Raw genomic sequence first — 17,647 nt, 5'->3', positions numbered from 1 at the left:
AGCGTTTGGTTTATCATCCTGATTTCTTATTTCTTTTCGTGATGTATTCGTATGCACTCAATACACATGTGTTCGTCGTGTCCTAAGCGGTTTAATCACGTGTATTATTTTGGATATATATTGTTCTTGTAAAAATATTATAATTATTGTAATATTAAATTTGTGTAATTAGTGACAAAAATGGCGAAACTTCGTAGTAAGTTCATTAAATGTTTTCTTAGAAACTCTAAGTCCTGCATTTTATGGAACAAGAAACTAACATTTAGGTTATGTGCATTAGAGTAAAATCTTTTATTATATTAACTTATAAACAATAACAAACAGTGAAATACCATAAATATTATAAGATAAATTATCATTTTTTGTTAATTTTGTTAATTTTATATATTGATAGAATTTTTAACGTATAAAAATATTTCTGTTTTTTATTTAAATATTATTATGTACAGAAAAACAAAGCAAACGGACACCTGCACGAATGAGATATAAAATTGAGAAAAAAGTTCGTGAACACAATCGGAAAATGAAGAAAGAAGCTAAAAAACATCCTAAAAGTAAGAAATTCTAATTTTTCTAAATATATATATATTCATATTTACAACTAGTTGATACATATATCTTTATTTAGAAAAATCTAAGATAATGGAAGTACCAAATCAGTGTCCTTTCAAAGAAGATATTTTGAAAGAAGTGGAAGCAATGAGAAAACAACATGAGGAGGAAAAGCAAAAGCGAAAGGAAGCTGCGCGTGAGAGGAAACGTGAAGAACTCGCCAAGGGTGGTCTCCAAGGATTAGTTAATCGTGCTGAGAATAAGCAATTAGCATATAAATCTATGGAAGTAGATTCTGCACAAGATAAGATCAAAAATGCTGCTGATAAGAAAGAAAACTCTCTTAAAGCATATTATAAAGAATTTAAAAAAGTTCTTGATGAAGCTGACGTCATTTTGGAGGTTGTGGATGCTCGTGATCCATTAGGAACGCGATGTAAAGAGGTCAATTTCAGAAATTATTATAAATGCATATACATTAACTTATTAAGTGCATATATATTAACTTATTAAGTGTTATTTTTTATATAGGTGGAAGAAGCAGTTCGAGCTGCAAAAGGAAATAAAAAATTGGTGTTAGTTTTGAATAAAGCAGATTTAGTTCCTAGAGAAAATTTAGATCAATGGTTAAAATATTTGAGGTCTAATTTACCTGCAGTGGCATTTAAATCATCCACACAGAATCAAGCAAAGCGATTAGGCAGAAGAAAACTAGGAAAGAAAACAGAGTCCATGATACAAAGCAACACTTGCTTCGGCGCAGAGTTGCTTCTATCGTTACTTGGAAATTATTGTAGGAACAGTAACAATATAAAAACCAGTATCAGAGTGGGAGTTGTTGGCCTTCCGAATGTCGGAAAATCTAGCGTTATCAATTCTTTGAAGCGCAGTAAAGCATGTAATGTAGGAAATTTACCAGGTTTGTAATTATTTGTTAACAGTTATGTCGCTTCTAGCTCGTACATTTTATTTTGACTATTAAATTTTAAGCTAATTTAGTAATTTCTTGTTCTTTTAAACTTTAATAATTTTTTATAATTTATAAATTTTATAAAAAATAAACAAAAACTTGTTAATTAGTATTATTATAATGTACGTATATTGTTAAATTTATTGATTATTTATTCTTATTTTTAGGAATAACAAAAACGATGCAGACTGTTCAGCTAGACTCTAAAATAAAATTATTAGATTCTCCCGGTATAGTGTTTGCTAGTTCAGATGAAAAGTCTGATGACACGTCTATAGCTCTAAAAAATGCAGTGAAGATTCAAGCGTTGAAAGATCCTTTTACGCCGGCAACTGCGATTCTAAAAAGAATTTCACGACAACAGATAATGGACTTGTACGATATGCAAGAATTTTCAACACCAGATGAGTTCTTCGCGATGAAAGCGGCGAGAATGGGGAAATATAGAAAAGGCGGAGTGCCAGATGCAGTGGCTGCCGCGCGCAGTATTCTCGATGATTGGAATTCTGGAAAAATCAGGTTTGTTATAATATTTCGCATATTTGTGTGCAATACTCTCTGAATATTGTTTTCCAATATTTAAAAACGTTTCAGATATTATACAGTACCGCCTGAGCAACCAGTATGTCACATATCCGCCGAGATTGTTAGCCAAATGGCTAAAGAATTTGACATCGAAAGTTTTGCTGCAGAAGAAAAAATGATGCTAGACAATTTCACGACGGATTCTACGAATAACGCGGATCCTGTATTGATCGATAGTTCGGGACCTGTTACAGCGGCAAGGGAGATTGAAATGCAAAAAGAAGCGGTAAGATGGAAATATATCTGATATATTGCGCGTCTGAATTATATAATAAGTTATATAATGCTCGATTGATATCCTGTCGTGTAGGAATTCAAAATACAGAAGAAATTAAAGAAAAGATTGCATGAGGCGAAAAAGGATGCGGCTACAAAGGAGAAGAAGAAGTCGGATCCACTTTTAGAGATTGAGGGCAACAAAAAATTGAATAAATTACGGGAACTTGAGTTCAAGAAAACAAAGAAGGAACGAGCAAGAAGAGGTATGTTTAGAATATAGAAGAAAATTTGCAACTTAAATGTTTAATATAGTATTTTTAGTTGCTTTCTAATACTGTTATAAATTTTCAGAAAAAGCTGCTGTTAAATTAGCCGGACAACTAGAAAATTTCACATTCAATTCCGATAATTACGATTTCAGTACAGATTTTACAGCTACATAAAATATTGTCTATATCTACGTTATACATTATGAATGTATGTGTAATATTCGTGCTGTGTAATGCATTAACTTTTTAATAAAAAAAATGAGATACAAAGTGTATTTGCTACTTTTTCCTATAATCTATTTTAAAAATCTGAAATATTCAGATTGGTACTTTTCTCTTGTAATAATATAAAAAATAAGAGCAAGATCCATGCAAGAAATTGTTGCAATTTATATTCGCATAAACGATTTTATTAGCAAACTGGATTGTAGATAGTTAGCTTTTCTTATCACCATTTTAGCATTAATCCATGATAGCCAATACAGATGTTTATCTCCTCAATATTTTTAAAATTCTTATCGTAATAGTTGTTTGCTTGATTATGTAATTTTTATCAATTCTCTATGTTCATATTTAAGAAAAGGGGGAAACGAAAATTAACTCAATTGCGAGAATCAATTGCAAATAATTTTTACTGTCCATACTAACTGATAATTGTGGATAAAATTAGTAACCATACCGATTAGAATTCATTATCGAACAAACCCAATATAACTGAACATTTAGAATTCAGTAAGCCGATTTGTTAATCGGCTGACCTAAATGTCAATCAAAATCAGCGATACGTAATCAAACGAATAACTTGTGTAACGAAATGATAAAAATTACAATCTTATATACACATACTTAAAATTAGATTGGAATAAAGATTAACGCATAAACTGCGTTCAAATATAAAACTGATTTATATAAAAAATTATATTTTGTATTTAAACAGTGTCATCTTTTTGTAAATGCATCAATGTACCTGTAAAAATATTCATTTTAAAATAATTGGCAACAAAAAAATTAAAATTATTTTTTTATATGTATGTATACATATATCAGGGAAATATATAAAAACTACAATGTATAGAAAAGCAAATTTACGCGTTTATAAGAAGAAGATAAATTTTGTAATTATTGCTAAACAATTATTTTCTTTCACCTATATTGCATTAATCGATTTATAATTTATTAATTACAGTCACATTCTGACATTTTTTTTTTAAATAAGAAATAAGAGACAAAAAAATAAACAAAGAACAAAATCCATCAAAGATTTTAAAAATTAATTATAAAAATAAAAATTTGTAGAAAAAAATGCTGTCTGGAAATATTTACAACAATTAATCGTGTATCAAAAAATGTAACATTAATAATACAGAAAAATAATATTTGCAATTATGCAAAATAATATTCTCTCACTTGTTATGACACTGTCTAAATGACATAGTGATGTTATGTGGGCGAAGAAACGAAGAGATAAATAAAAAAAAAAAATATTCGCAATTGCCTGCACGCGTCTAGATAACTTCATATTCGCTGAGAGAGATAACGAGTAAAATATTAATACATACATATATATATATATAAAATTCAAGTGTTACATACAACGTTTAAAACAGATAAAAAATATAAGAATATATATAAAAAAAAAGAATTATGCAAAAAATTATATTCTATTTTACTTTTTGCAAATGTCTCGATACATTTGCAAAAACATTAATTTTAACACAATATCAGCAATATAAAAATTTCATGTAACGCTTTTTCTATGTACGCATTATATGTGTTATATAATGTTATATGTGTTATATAAGTACCTAATAATATATGTAAGAAGAAAAATGCAATATTTAAGGCATATTGATAAGAAGATAGATAATAGTCTCATAGTTACTACTACTACATTCATCATTTGCCGTGCAATTGAAGTGAGTTACATGTTGAACGAGATATAATATATGTAAATATATATATATATGAATTATTTTTTAATTCTTATAATAAAAGTTATAAAATACAGAATAGTTTATATTTTTTTAATAAAACCCACAAATGTAGTTTTTATAATCTATATGTTCCACAAATTGCAATAAAAAATTATTATAACCATTTATTAAATCTCTTTAATAAATTATAAAATGTAATATAACTTTATATATAATTTAAGTAATGAAAAAAATATTATTTTTTTTATTTCTTAAATTATATATAAAGTTATATTACGTTATTATTTTTTAATTACCATTTATGCATTACATTGCATAAAATTACTTCCTGTTTTCTGTTAGCAAACAACTTGTTGAATAGCTATTATTCTTACACAGAAATCAGTCTATCTTATTTCTTTTTCCATTTAATATCTTTCTAAAACTAGAAACTAGATAAGAATATCAAGCTTCATGCGATAATACACACGCATTGTATATGGCAAACAGTATAATCAAAGTAGCACATGCGAAAAAAATACATGTTCAAACGAGATAAACAGGAAAGTGATAACGTATTTTCATTACTGCGTCGAGTATCAGTTACATCCTGTAATATGAAATTGACGACGATACTAATTGTTGGTTGATATTCAAGCCATTCGACCGACGATACTCGTACAGTCAACAACGGACCGTATCAAATAATAAATGTTAAAAATCTTTCGTTTTCGCGGGGTTTTGTCCAAGTGTCAACCCGTGCGATTCTACGGAGTACAAATAAATCAAAATATTGATTTAAAAAAAGCGATTGAATCAATGGCATGCGTCAAACAACCAGGCCAACCACCCAAAGTTTGGCAATTGCTTGAAAAAGTAGGCAAAGATGGAAAACCATTGAAATTCACAATTCAAGAGATTCCTGAGGACAGATACGAAGAAGCAATTCAACACATGTGCAAAAATTTTGTGGCCGACGAACCGACCTGCGAATGTTGGAGTAAGTTTCGTCATTTTCAATTAACGAATAATAAATATTATTTTCACGACTTTCATCAAATTTTTCACATTTTACTTAACAGAAAGCTGTAAAACATCTCATAAAAGCTATTTCTTCTTATTATATTTATCAAAATTATTATATAACAGTATTTATGGTCTATTTTTATGCGAGCGCATACCAACAAAGCAAAATAATTATTTTTGATGATTGTATTCTTCACCATCTTTTTATTTTTCTTATTTTCAGATTCCAAAAATGATCCTCTATTTTTAAAAGATATATCTACATTATGGACCATATTATTCACACAAAACATATCGATAGCCGCTTTCATCGACAATCCCGATGGCGGGAAACCTATAATCGCCGGCATGAATGCTTTAGGTGTTTCGATTAAAGACCATAAAGACGGTATCGCAGAATACAAGGTGAGTTCTATTAATTTTCCTCAAAATATTTTGTTTATAAAAGTAATCAAAAATTAAAAGCTGACAAGAGTCTGAGCTAGAACTTATTGTTCCACATGTTACAATATATAATATAAGACAAACGTTTATATGTTAAATGTCAAACTAAAACCAGAAATTGATTCTGGTTTTTATTCTCCTCTTGAGATATCTACTGTATGGAGAGTTTCGAGTTGTTGTTACATTTTACTTGTTCTAACATGTTGGTTCCTTTTCTGAGAAAGTTGATCATGCATGGAGTTTTCACAAAAATAAATCTTTTCACGATGTTAACACGGACCTCATATCTATTATGATGTCATGAGTTGTTTCAACTATTTTATTTTTTACCAAGTTCATGTAACATCTTACAATATGAGTGCTACTTCAGCTTGGACGTTTAACATATTATAAATTGAATGTTTCTGCGCTCTAAGATTATCTTTGTAAAATTCGTAACGGCAATACTTTAGTTTTTAAGTTGTTATGCGTATTATATTTATTTTTCCTTTATACACTGAAGATGGCCTAAGTCGAAGGCTGAAACGTTTGTCTTACAATATTATATTTTGTAAATAAACATGTGGAACGATAAGTTCTAGCTCAGGCTCTTGTCAGCTTTTAATTTTTGATCAATTTTATTAATTGTTAAAGAGTCATTCCATTAATATTTCTTGGAAATAATTTTTTTTATAGTTTTTTAGTTTTACAGTTTTTTAATAAATATTTAATTCTTTATTCGAATCACTATATTTTTCATAGAAGCTTCCATAGAATATTAATAACTTTATTGTATTAATGAAAATCAAAGCGTGTTAGATATTGTGCGCAATTAAATATGTAACGTTTGCCAATATCTCGTTCCTTTTATTGGCCCTCCTTTTTCTATTTATATTTCACATAAAAAAAATATGCTACTTTTTTTAATATAATGCTAAGTATTATGTACATATTATCGCAACTTAAATAAGCGTTGATAAACGTTGCAGTTCACGTCACCAATCTGTAAAAATACATTCGAACTAATAGGCGATGCAACTAAAATAGCATATGAACGTTACGGTGTAAACAAATATCTGAATGCTATTGGACTTAGTGTAGAACCCAGCTACCGAGGGTACGGATTAGGCACAGATCTGCTAAAAACCAGGTATGTGTGATTCATATCAAAATATTATTTAACTTAATTTGTGACAAAATAAAATCCCGATAACTCGCGACTTTGCAGTTCATACTTCTTACGCTTTTTTTCAATTTATCACACTCAATATTTAGTTTTATTACATTATCTATTTGTGTAATTAATTTTACTCTTTCATATTTATTTATCAATACTTTGCATGGTTTAAATCTCGATTTAGGGATCAAATCGCTCGTGAGTATGACATTCCGGCGACATGCACGGTATTCACATCGCTATTCTCACAAAAATCGGCGGCGAATGCGGGATTCGAGCCGCTCGTAGAAAGAAAATTCGCCGACATAGTGGACAAGAACGGAAAGGAGCACTTCCCCGGTATCAAATCCGAATCATATATAGTCATGGGGAAAAAGTTCTCTTAGTGTAATCACGTGTAAAACACGCAAGAATTATACAAAGTAAATCGTTTAATTTTGTGACGTAAAATCATTTTTGTAATTTTTATTACGAACTGTTCGATATATTCATTGTATTTGTTTGTTTGTATTGTTTTGACGTGTAATATGAATAACAATGAGAAGGTCTTTTTCGATATTTCGAGCGTATTAGGTCCCTTATGCACTGGCGACTTGGTCGTCGGCGACTACTAAATATATTGGAATCTATAAGCGCTTACGCACGTAGTTGCCGCTGGTCACCGCGACTAGACTTTGTTTTTAGTCTGCCGGCGACCAAGTCGCAGGCAACTTATTGTTAATCGACAGTGCGTAAGAGGCCTTATAATCTGGTTTTTGTCGACATGCGTTAAATGCGAGTATGCTTTCATTCTGATAAATAGTAGCATTTGAATGCATTTGGTAAATGTTACAAAACTTTAACACACTTTCGCACATACGCGATAAAATGCGAGATGTTACATTTCCGCTATGTCGGAACATAATTTGAAATTCGTGATATTACTGCATCGATCGCGCGGATGGAATTTTACGTTGTTTGATTTATTTATGGCATGCTAAAGAAAGAAATCTAATTTAGGACCTTATATTTTCTACAAGATAATCGATATTAGGTTATTATCTTTTCTATATTGATTGCAAAACACAATAACAAAAAATGATCGTATTTACTGTTATAAGCTAGACAGAAATATCACAATAACTTTACTTCTCGAATCACAAATTCATTCATTTTTTATTACTGTTCTTTTTATAAATATAATACTTAAATGATATATATATATATATATATATATATATATATATATATATACATATATACAATATATATATTTCATAAAATGTCACGAAATAAGATGTATGCATAAAAAAATAAATGTGTATTTTAAATGGTAGCAAAATATCATTTCACCACACATAATCAGCATTTAATTATGTAACAAGCTTATCACTTGTCGTGCAATTGAAGTGAATTATATGTTGAACGAAATATAGTATGAATAGTATGAATATGTATATATAGTATAGTATGAATTATTTCTCTTTTTGTACAATATCTTTCTAAAGCTAGAAATAAATGTGTATTTTAAATGTGTATTTTAAATGGTAGCAAAATATCATTTTACCACACTTAATCAGCATTTAATTAAGTAACAAACTCATCACTTGCCGTGCAATTAAAGTGAGTTACATGTTAAACGAAATATAATATGAATAGTATGTATATATAGTATAGTATGACTATGTATATATGAATTTTTCTCTTTTTGTACAATATCTTTCTAAAGTTAAAAACTAGATAAAGAAATTGAGCTACATGCAATAATGCACGCGCACATTGTATGTGGCAAACAGTACAATAAGTTAAAGTGAAAAACACATGCAAAAAACAATACATGTTGAAACAAGATAAATAGAAAAGTGACAACGTATTTTCATTACTGTGTCGAGTGTCAATTACATCCTATAACATAAAATTGACGACAATACTAATTGTTTACTGTTGAAATTCGAGCCATTTGACCGACGATATTCGTACAGTACACAACGGATCGTTCTTACCAAATAAGAAATGTTGAAAATCTTTCGTTTTCGCGGGGTTTTGTCCAAGTGTCAACCCGTGCGATTCTACGGAGTACAAATAAATCAAAATATCGATTTAAAAAAAGCGATTGAATCAATGGCATGCGTCAAACAACCAGGCCAACCACCCAAAGTTTGGCAATTGCTTGAAAAAGTAGGCAAAGATGGAAAACCATTGAAATTCACAATTCAAGAGATTCCTGAGGACAGATATGAAGAAGCAATTCAATACCTGTGCAAAAATCTTGTGGCTAAAGAACCGATCACCAAATATTGGAGTAAGTTTCGTCATTTTTGACTAACGAATAATAAGTATCATTTCACGATTTTCACTAAATTTTTCATATTTTACAGATTTAATAAGAAGCTGTAAAACATCTCATAAAGGCTATTTCTTTTATTATATTTATCAAAATTATTATATAACAGTATTTGTGATCTATTTTTATGCGAACGCACACAAATAAAGCAAAATAATTATTTTTGATGATTGTATTCTTCACCATTTTTTTATTTTTCTTATTTTCAGACCCCAAAAATGATCCTCTAATCTTAACAGACTTATGTACATTGTGGACTATATTATTCACACAAAACATATCCATAGCCGCCTTCATCGACAATCCTAATGGCGGGAAACCAATAATCGCCGGCATAAATGTTTTAGGTGTTTCCATTAAAGGCCATAAAGACGGTATCTCAGAATACAAGGTGAGCTCTATTAATTTTCTTCAAAATATTTTTTTATAGTTTTTTAGTTTTATAGTTTTCTAATAAACATTTAATTCTTTCTTCGAATCACTATATTTTTCATAGAAGCTTCCATAGCATATTAATAACTTTATTGTATTAATGAGAATCAAGCCGTAGATATTGTACATAATTAAATATGTAATGTTTGCCAATGTGTTTCGTTCCTTTTATCGGCCCTCCTTTTTCTATTCATATTTTACATGAAAAAGAGATATTCCATCCTTTTAATTTTAATAGTTGCAATATGTATAATATGTACAATACTTGTATTGTACATATTATACATATCGCACCTATTAAAATTAAAAATACTAATATGTGTATAATATGTACAATACTAAGTATTGTACATATTATACATATCGCAACTTAAACAAACGCTGATAAATGTTGCAGTTCATGTCACCAATCTCCAAAAATATATTCGAACTCATAAACGGCCCAACTAAAATAATATATGAACGTTACGAAGTAAACAAATATATAAATGGTATCGCACTTAGTGTAGGACCCATCTACCGAGAGTACGGATTAATCGTAGATTTTCTAAAAATCAGGTATGAGAGATTTATATTAAAATATTATTTTATTTAATTTGTGAAAAAGTAAATACCTCGCAATTTGCAGTTCAGAGTTCTTAAAGTGTTCTTACGTAGTTTAAAACGAAATATAACTTTCCTACTTTTTCTGAAAAGTTTTATCTCAATAATATAGATGTGTTTGTTTATTTACATACGATAAATTTATCAATAAATTTTGATCAATAGCTGAACAATTCAAACAAACCATTTATTTACGAAACATTTTGTTTCAAAAAAGATTCGCAGCAACAAAATTCTTAAAAGAAACGTTGTAAATCTATGAAATATGTGTATGGTGGAAGATTTTCATAACTCCTAGCAGAAATAAATTCAAAATTCGAAGTTAAGACTTTTTATTTCAATTTATCGCACTCAATATTTAGTTTTATTAAATTATCTATTTGTGTAATTAATTTTACTCTTTCATATTTATTTATTAATACTTTGCATGGTTTAAATCCCGATTTAGGGATCAAATCGCACGTGAGTATGATATACCGGCGGCAACCGCGACATTCACATCAAAAATCTTACAAAAAATGGCGATGAATGTGGGATTCGAGACACTCGTAGAGAGAAAATTTGCCGACATAGTGGACAAGAACGGAAAACAGCAGTACTCCGGTATCAAAATTGAATCACTTATAACCATGGGAAAAAAGTTCTCTTAGTGTAATCACGTGTCACGTGTGAAACACGCAAGAATTATGCAAGGTAAATTGCTTAATTTCGTGACATAAAATTATTTTTGTAATTTTTATTACAAACAATTTGATATATTCATCGTATATTGTTTTGACCTGTAATGTGAATAACAATGAAAAGGTCTTTTTCGATATTTCGAGCGTATTATGATCTGCTTGTCGACGTGCGCTGAAAGGCAAGCGAGTAAGCTTCCGTTCTGGTAAACAGCGGCATTTGAATGCATTTGGTAAATGTTACAAAGTTTTAACACATTTTCGCACATACGCGATAAAATGCGAGATGTTACATTTCCGCTATGTCGGAATATAATTTGAAATTCGTGATATCACTGTATCGATCGCGCGGCTAGAATTTTACGCGGTTTGACCTATTTATGGCATGCCAAAGAAGGAAATCTAATTTAGGACTCTGTATTTCCTACACGATAATCGATATTAGGTTATTATCTTTTCTACATTGATTGCAAAACACAATAACCAAAAATGATCGTATTTACTGTTAAGCTAAACAGAAAAATCACGATAACCTTACTTCTCGAATCATAAAAATTCAATGATTTTTTATCTTCTTTATCACTATTTTTTTTTATAAGTATAGTACTTAAATGCTACGAAATAAGATGTATGCATTAAAAAAATAAATGTACTTTAAATGATAGCAAAATATTATTTCACCACACATAATCAGCATTTAATTATGTAACAAACTATGCTTGCTGCGTAATTTCGCAAAACTAAGAGCACGCAGTTGATCAAATAATCGAAAGTTTGTAATGTAAAGCATGAACTCTAAACAATATTTAACATCACTCATTCACAATTGTGTTCACTAGTGCTGAGTTCTTAAATTCCGACAGTGAACAACTTGTGCAAAGTAGATACATAAATTTTTAAGAGATTGTGAGTTAATGCGTTTGATGTTTATCAAATTCTGTCCGCGGAAGTAGTGCAACTATCGAATTATTTGCTTGATAAAGAGATTATTTTATTCAATACATATCATATATTTAAAAAATTCATAATAATTAAATATTTCAAATATTAGAGAAAGAAAATATTTCTTTAAATTTAACAAAAGTTTGCATTAAAAATTGTAAGCGTAAGTGCAAAACTGTAAATAAAGTACAAAATAAATTAAAATAAACGTATGTATTAAAATTGGCACAATTTTCAAGCATCGTACGACGATATCGTATCGTTTAGGGATTCCTTTTAGAAATTCCTTTATCTAAATAAGACATTTTAATTACAATCTTAACAAAAACAGCCGTATTTTACGGCAAGATTACTAATTGCACCGATCGTATCGCATACCACGTAACCAAGAAAAATTAGTTGATATTGCGACAATTTAAGCTCGAATCGTCTCACTGTTTACTGAAAACTTGGCACTATGTCATTTTGCAGTTTAAAAATTCGCCTCGCGGGAAAGTAATGGCTTCCAAGATTTTAACTTTTTGTTCCGATGTTTACCGGATACTACTTAACGGAATAGCCGTCGTCGTTCAATTTGTACACTATCAAAAAGTATCACGGCCAATTTCGTACACTCGCGGTTCAACGTTGGCTTAAGTAAAATCGTGCTTTCTAAATCTTGGTGAAACAGCCAAATGATATATCGCGACGACTCCGCAATGCATTACCGCGTACGTATTAGTAGCAACACCGGTTGACAAGTGCACAAGCAGCCATTGTACTCGCGAACACTAAGCAGAATCTTCGCATAGCATTGCTTTGACGGACGGAACATTAATTTCACACGGCAATTTCATCATTTGTCACGAGAGAGTTGATTAAACTGGTCGCAAGGTGATCGGTTTCTATAGAAAACGGATTATCGAATTTTCTCTAAAGAGACTTAGAGACTTAGAGGTTAAAGGACTTAGAACGAACTTTATCGTACTCATAAGTAACAGTATTTACAATGACTCACATGACAACTCGATAGAAACAGTATCGAGAACTTTGTGCAAATTTAGTAATGTTGTAGTTGAGGACCTCCCTTCATGAGGAAATTGATTTCTTCAATATCTCAGCTTGACATTAAAACGAGGAATCAATTTTGTTGGCATTTTGTTCAATAAATAATAGAAATTCAATGGTCTTGTTGTCTTTTGATATATTATTTGAAATTCTGCCAATAAAAGTGTAATTTTTAATAGCATTGGACAAATGGCATTTGAATAATAGTATAACAGAACGCCAGTGACTTAATTATAATATTTTTCAATACATCATTCAAGTGTGACTTCATTATCTTCTAATACATTATCAAATCAAAATCTCACTTATTATTCAAGACAATAATTAATCATTGTAAAGAAAGAAAAAAATTGGAATGTATCAGTTGTGCATTATGGTCACTCAAATTGCAAAAATTTACACGAAATTTCGTCTATATTTGAACAGTTGGGTGTTTCCGGAGCATTGGGTTCGAGTAGATTACGCGTATAATCTTCGATAAATCCGCGAAGTTAATTAACACCGGAAGAGATTTCGCGATATCGGAGAGAATTAAAACCATTGGAATTAATTGCAACTGATCAGAATTGACCGGAATTAACAAAGCAAACCGATTGGAATTGAGGGAGATAACGGGACAGGCTCGATAAAATCCAACCACTTGTTGGCGCAACAAGTATATTTATTCAGAATCGGCAAATACGCGCCGATACAATTACACGCGTGTTTATCAATGCTGGTTAAATACTTCCGCCCCGGACTACAACCGCGATAAACAAATATTTATTCAGTAAAAAATTTCAAATTATATAGCTATACAGAATCCCTAATCTGTTCGAAATCCACTCATATTCTTTTCTATTCTTATCCGTTTCAAAAAACCTTTTCCAATTTAATATCGTCATTTTGCAACTAATTGTATTATTCTGCATAAAAAGTTGCTAATAACATGAGTTGTATAACTTTTTACTTTTTATATTTTAAAAAAGAAATTCAATGATATTCAGGAAAGCATATATAATTGTAATTTGCACAAAGTCAAAACAATGTCTACTTTTTTAATACCATTCATATAGCCTATGAATGGAATATTAAATTAATCAAGTCACAATGCAATGTTTTCAGCTTAATTATTAAGTATAGAATAACATAGAAATTGCATATGAAATTGCAATGCACTTTTATTATAATGTCGATTTACTGTACTATTTTGTAAATAATTTTATGCTGCAGTGGGTACAATTCAATGGAAAGTTTAATATTAATTATAAAAAATAAATTTGCCGGTTTTTGTAATGGTATGAAAGCGTATCATATGCAAACACGATATAAAAGTGTATGTTGCAGTTGAATTGTATTATTGTAATACGGGAGTAGCATACTGTTTTTATACACGAGGGTAAATTTGCGAGTTCTTCGACACGTGCGCGAGCGTGGGCGCGTGCGAGCGCGACGCCGCGTCGGACCGGTGATTCCTTCTCTCCGACTGGCTCTCGGCGCGCCTTCAGTCGCGTTCCGCGCGTCGTACGAGCGAGTGTGTTTTTACTCGCATCCTTTTCGTTGGACCATACTACCTTCTACCCTTTACCCATCTGTCTGTCTGGGCGATATGTTCGGCGACGTGACGTAATGAAAGTTTAAGAGACTACAGAGACACGAGTAATAAAGCACGAAGTGAGCCAAACAATTGGCAGCGGAGTGCTCGTTAAAACGTCACAGAGAACTCTAAATTTTTAGGAAAAAGAACATTTATTGACATTCCAATCTGTCGATCGAAATCGACGACAAACGGGTCGCGCGTTAACCGACGTCGCCGATCGAGTTTACCGCTCGATTCGTGTACGGTGCCGCGAAACAGATCCGCGATCGGAGTTGACAGACAGTGCTTTCGCGATAGTGTTTTGCGGGAAATAGACTGCCAGATGATTCGCGTATCGTCCCATATTCGAGATACAGTCGTGATGAAACTTCCGTGACTCAAATGGGACGTTTGTAAAGCGCACCGATTTCGTGAACACCTTTGCTGTAAAATAAACTACATTTAAAGGGTCGAGCGAGCAGCGTAACCTGTTGCGGAATGCGATATTGAGATACTGTTAATGCCCGTGAGATCATTCTTCACCGTTGCTTCACGTAAGGGTTCCTTTTCTCCCCTTAAAGCAAACAGTCGTATATCTCGCTCGTTAACATAATTTTCCGGATATAAGAAGTAAAATAAGTGTATCGATTTTGATATAACAATATACAAATAGAGTGAATTAGAGTGCTACTACTGACAAGAAAAGTTTCGTTCTCAGATATTATTTAAACATTAAACGTAATTATCATGATACTTTAATTAAGATATTTTTAAGCAGACTGAGAATTTATTTAAATTAAAAAGATATAATCAGATTACTTGACGATTGTAGCAAAAATCTATTGATTCTAATTGATAACTAATTAATATATTCGTTAATAGCAAAAAATCTGATACTGTATAAATATAATTCGTTGAAATAAATCGTAAAAGAATATCAAAGAAAATTATATTAAATTACTAAACTTTATTCATCTAATTGTAAGTTTTTCCTAATTCATATAAATATACTTTCATTTAAATATAAGAAATAATTATTATTCGCAACATCGTTCGCATTACTATAACATAAAAGAAATTTAAAAATGTTAATAACTCGATTATTTCTTGCATATCACATTGCATAATTCGATTGTCTGGTAAAATTCAGAAACTGCATACAAATTACAAAATCAGGTTGTTTCTCTTGTTTTCAGTCTGAATTTATTATCGGTTTCAAAGTGTCAACCATAAATATTGAAGCATTTTAAAACCAATCGTAAATATAGATTGTAAATGAAAGAGAAATAATTCGGGGTGAATAAGTTGATTTTAAAGTTTGCGTGTTATCCAAGTTTCCTTTGCTGGCATTTATCTTTTAAAACAAAATACGTGTCAATATTCCTCTTTTATGTCTTTATTCTCGATGTAATAAATTCACGGTACAATTCTATTCTCAATTACAAATAAAAGAGACATAAATACCTTTTGATTATAATGCACAGAGAAAAAACATTTTTATCTTTTAAATATGCATATACTAAAAATATAAAAAATTTTAACGACGTAATTAAGAAAGAGCTATATTAACTGATGTATGTCAGCTTATATTCTCTTCCTTCATCTTCCTTATCCTCTAAGATTAGGAAAGATCCGCGCTTTCTCGACTATCTTTCATTTAATAAAAATTTGAGTATTTTTTCTTAACAAATTTTTTCAAGTAACAGCAATCACGTCAATTAATATAAGACATGTTAATTAAAGGTTCGTAAAAAATAAAATAAAAAGAATTATGAAAACGCGGCCATGCTTTGCTTCGAGCTCCCAATAATAATCTCGTGTAAATCGCTCCGACTGTGTTACATTACCATCGATATCGTGCTGTTCTTTGAGAGTGTAGATCGTGTGTATCATAATAAGTTACACGGTTGCATCGGTACGCGGAAGATCAAAGAGAAACCATCCATCGTCAATATTATCTTTTTAGAATCAGCAGCTCGTAATACCTTGTAACACCCTTTGCTTGCGGCCAGTAGAAAAAGGCAAAGCATGCTGAACTTGCGTGGTAAGCTGTGCTTTTGATATCCCATTTCAAAAGAGCTCGATTGAAATTCTTGAGCACATTAATGAAACACTTAATCGCAATATCAAAGTTGTTACTGTAATCGTTATACTTAGGATCGTGGAAAATCGAGTGTCGAATAAAACACTTTAGTTATCATCCGATACCTTTTTCTACTACTTGAAACAGAATTAGAATATTTGTAATACAATGCATGAGATTTATATAATTTCTTAAATATAATTACGTGGAAATACAAAACTATGATAGCAAGAAACAAATATTAAAAACATATATAGTTACATTTTTTGGAAAAATCTGTTTTCCTTCTGTATAAAATCCATGATATATACTGTGTGCATCAAACGTGTAAAATAATCCCGCAAATAAACAGTGTAAAAATAGTGCGATTAATTATTGAAATAATTTATATTTCAATATTATTTTTATTCCTATAAAAGATACAAAAAGATAAATAGCAGTCTCCTCAAAAATTTTTCTATATTTTTATAATTTGCATATCTATTTTATTTTTATCAGTAATACTTTTTACGTCGCAAAAATATATTTTACGCAATACGCAAGTGAATAAATAAAAATAAATCGCGGAATAGATATGTCGGTAAATCTGCAAATAAAACGTTTTAATAAACCTTGCGTAAAATATTATCCGTGGATTTTGCGAGAGAGATAGGAGAGGAAAGGATGTTACGAACTGCTTTCCTGAAATTTGCTGTCAGCATCAGGCGCGTCCGCTGAATTCAACGGTGCACATAGCAGAAATCATAGGATTTCCATTCTTTTGCCAACAAAGACATTGTCGTGGACAATCTTGTCGAAAAATAAGTCACTTCTACTTGAGGAAATATTTTCTCCTTCTTTCTTTCAAA

At 30.5% G+C, this 17,647-nt stretch overlaps 4 protein-coding genes across 4 annotated transcripts in view; 3 read left to right on the top strand and 1 right to left on the bottom strand.

Moving 5' to 3' along the window:
* cdi (center divider) overlaps window positions 1–17,647 on the bottom strand; it is a 120,744-nt gene that overhangs the window by 32,280 nt on the left and 70,817 nt on the right. The gene's annotated exons all lie outside the window — the stretch shown is intronic.
* On the top strand, window positions 32–2,865 carry Ns1 (Nucleostemin 1). Its single transcript, XM_012366231.2, has 8 exons — window positions 32–196; window positions 450–554; window positions 629–996; window positions 1,084–1,471; window positions 1,690–2,041; window positions 2,117–2,333; window positions 2,418–2,589; window positions 2,678–2,865. Exons 1-8 carry the CDS (start codon window positions 181–183, stop codon window positions 2,767–2,769), a joined length of 1,710 nt encoding a protein of 569 aa, XP_012221654.1. The 5' UTR covers window positions 32–180; the 3' UTR covers window positions 2,770–2,865.
* Window positions 5,145–8,658, top strand: LOC105671857 (uncharacterized). Its single transcript, XM_012366357.2, has 4 exons — window positions 5,145–5,508; window positions 5,758–5,939; window positions 6,947–7,107; window positions 7,319–8,658. Exons 1-4 carry the CDS (start codon window positions 5,220–5,222, stop codon window positions 7,518–7,520), a joined length of 834 nt encoding a protein of 277 aa, XP_012221780.1. The 5' UTR covers window positions 5,145–5,219; the 3' UTR covers window positions 7,521–8,658.
* LOC105671858 (uncharacterized) lies at window positions 8,778–13,704 on the top strand. Its single transcript, XM_012366360.2, has 4 exons — window positions 8,778–9,415; window positions 9,667–9,848; window positions 10,287–10,447; window positions 10,941–13,704. The coding sequence occupies exons 1-4, from the start codon at window positions 9,127–9,129 to the stop codon at window positions 11,140–11,142; spliced, it is 834 nt and encodes a 277-aa protein (XP_012221783.1). The 5' UTR covers window positions 8,778–9,126; the 3' UTR covers window positions 11,143–13,704.

The sequence above is a fragment of the Linepithema humile genome, chromosome 6 (genome assembly GCF_040581485.1).
Source record: "Linepithema humile isolate Giens D197 chromosome 6, Lhum_UNIL_v1.0, whole genome shotgun sequence".
Classification (NCBI taxonomy): Eukaryota; Metazoa; Arthropoda; class Insecta; order Hymenoptera; family Formicidae; genus Linepithema; species Linepithema humile.
The sequence above is the reverse complement of the archived record's forward strand: the minus strand, read 5'-3'. Positions and strand labels throughout refer to the sequence as shown.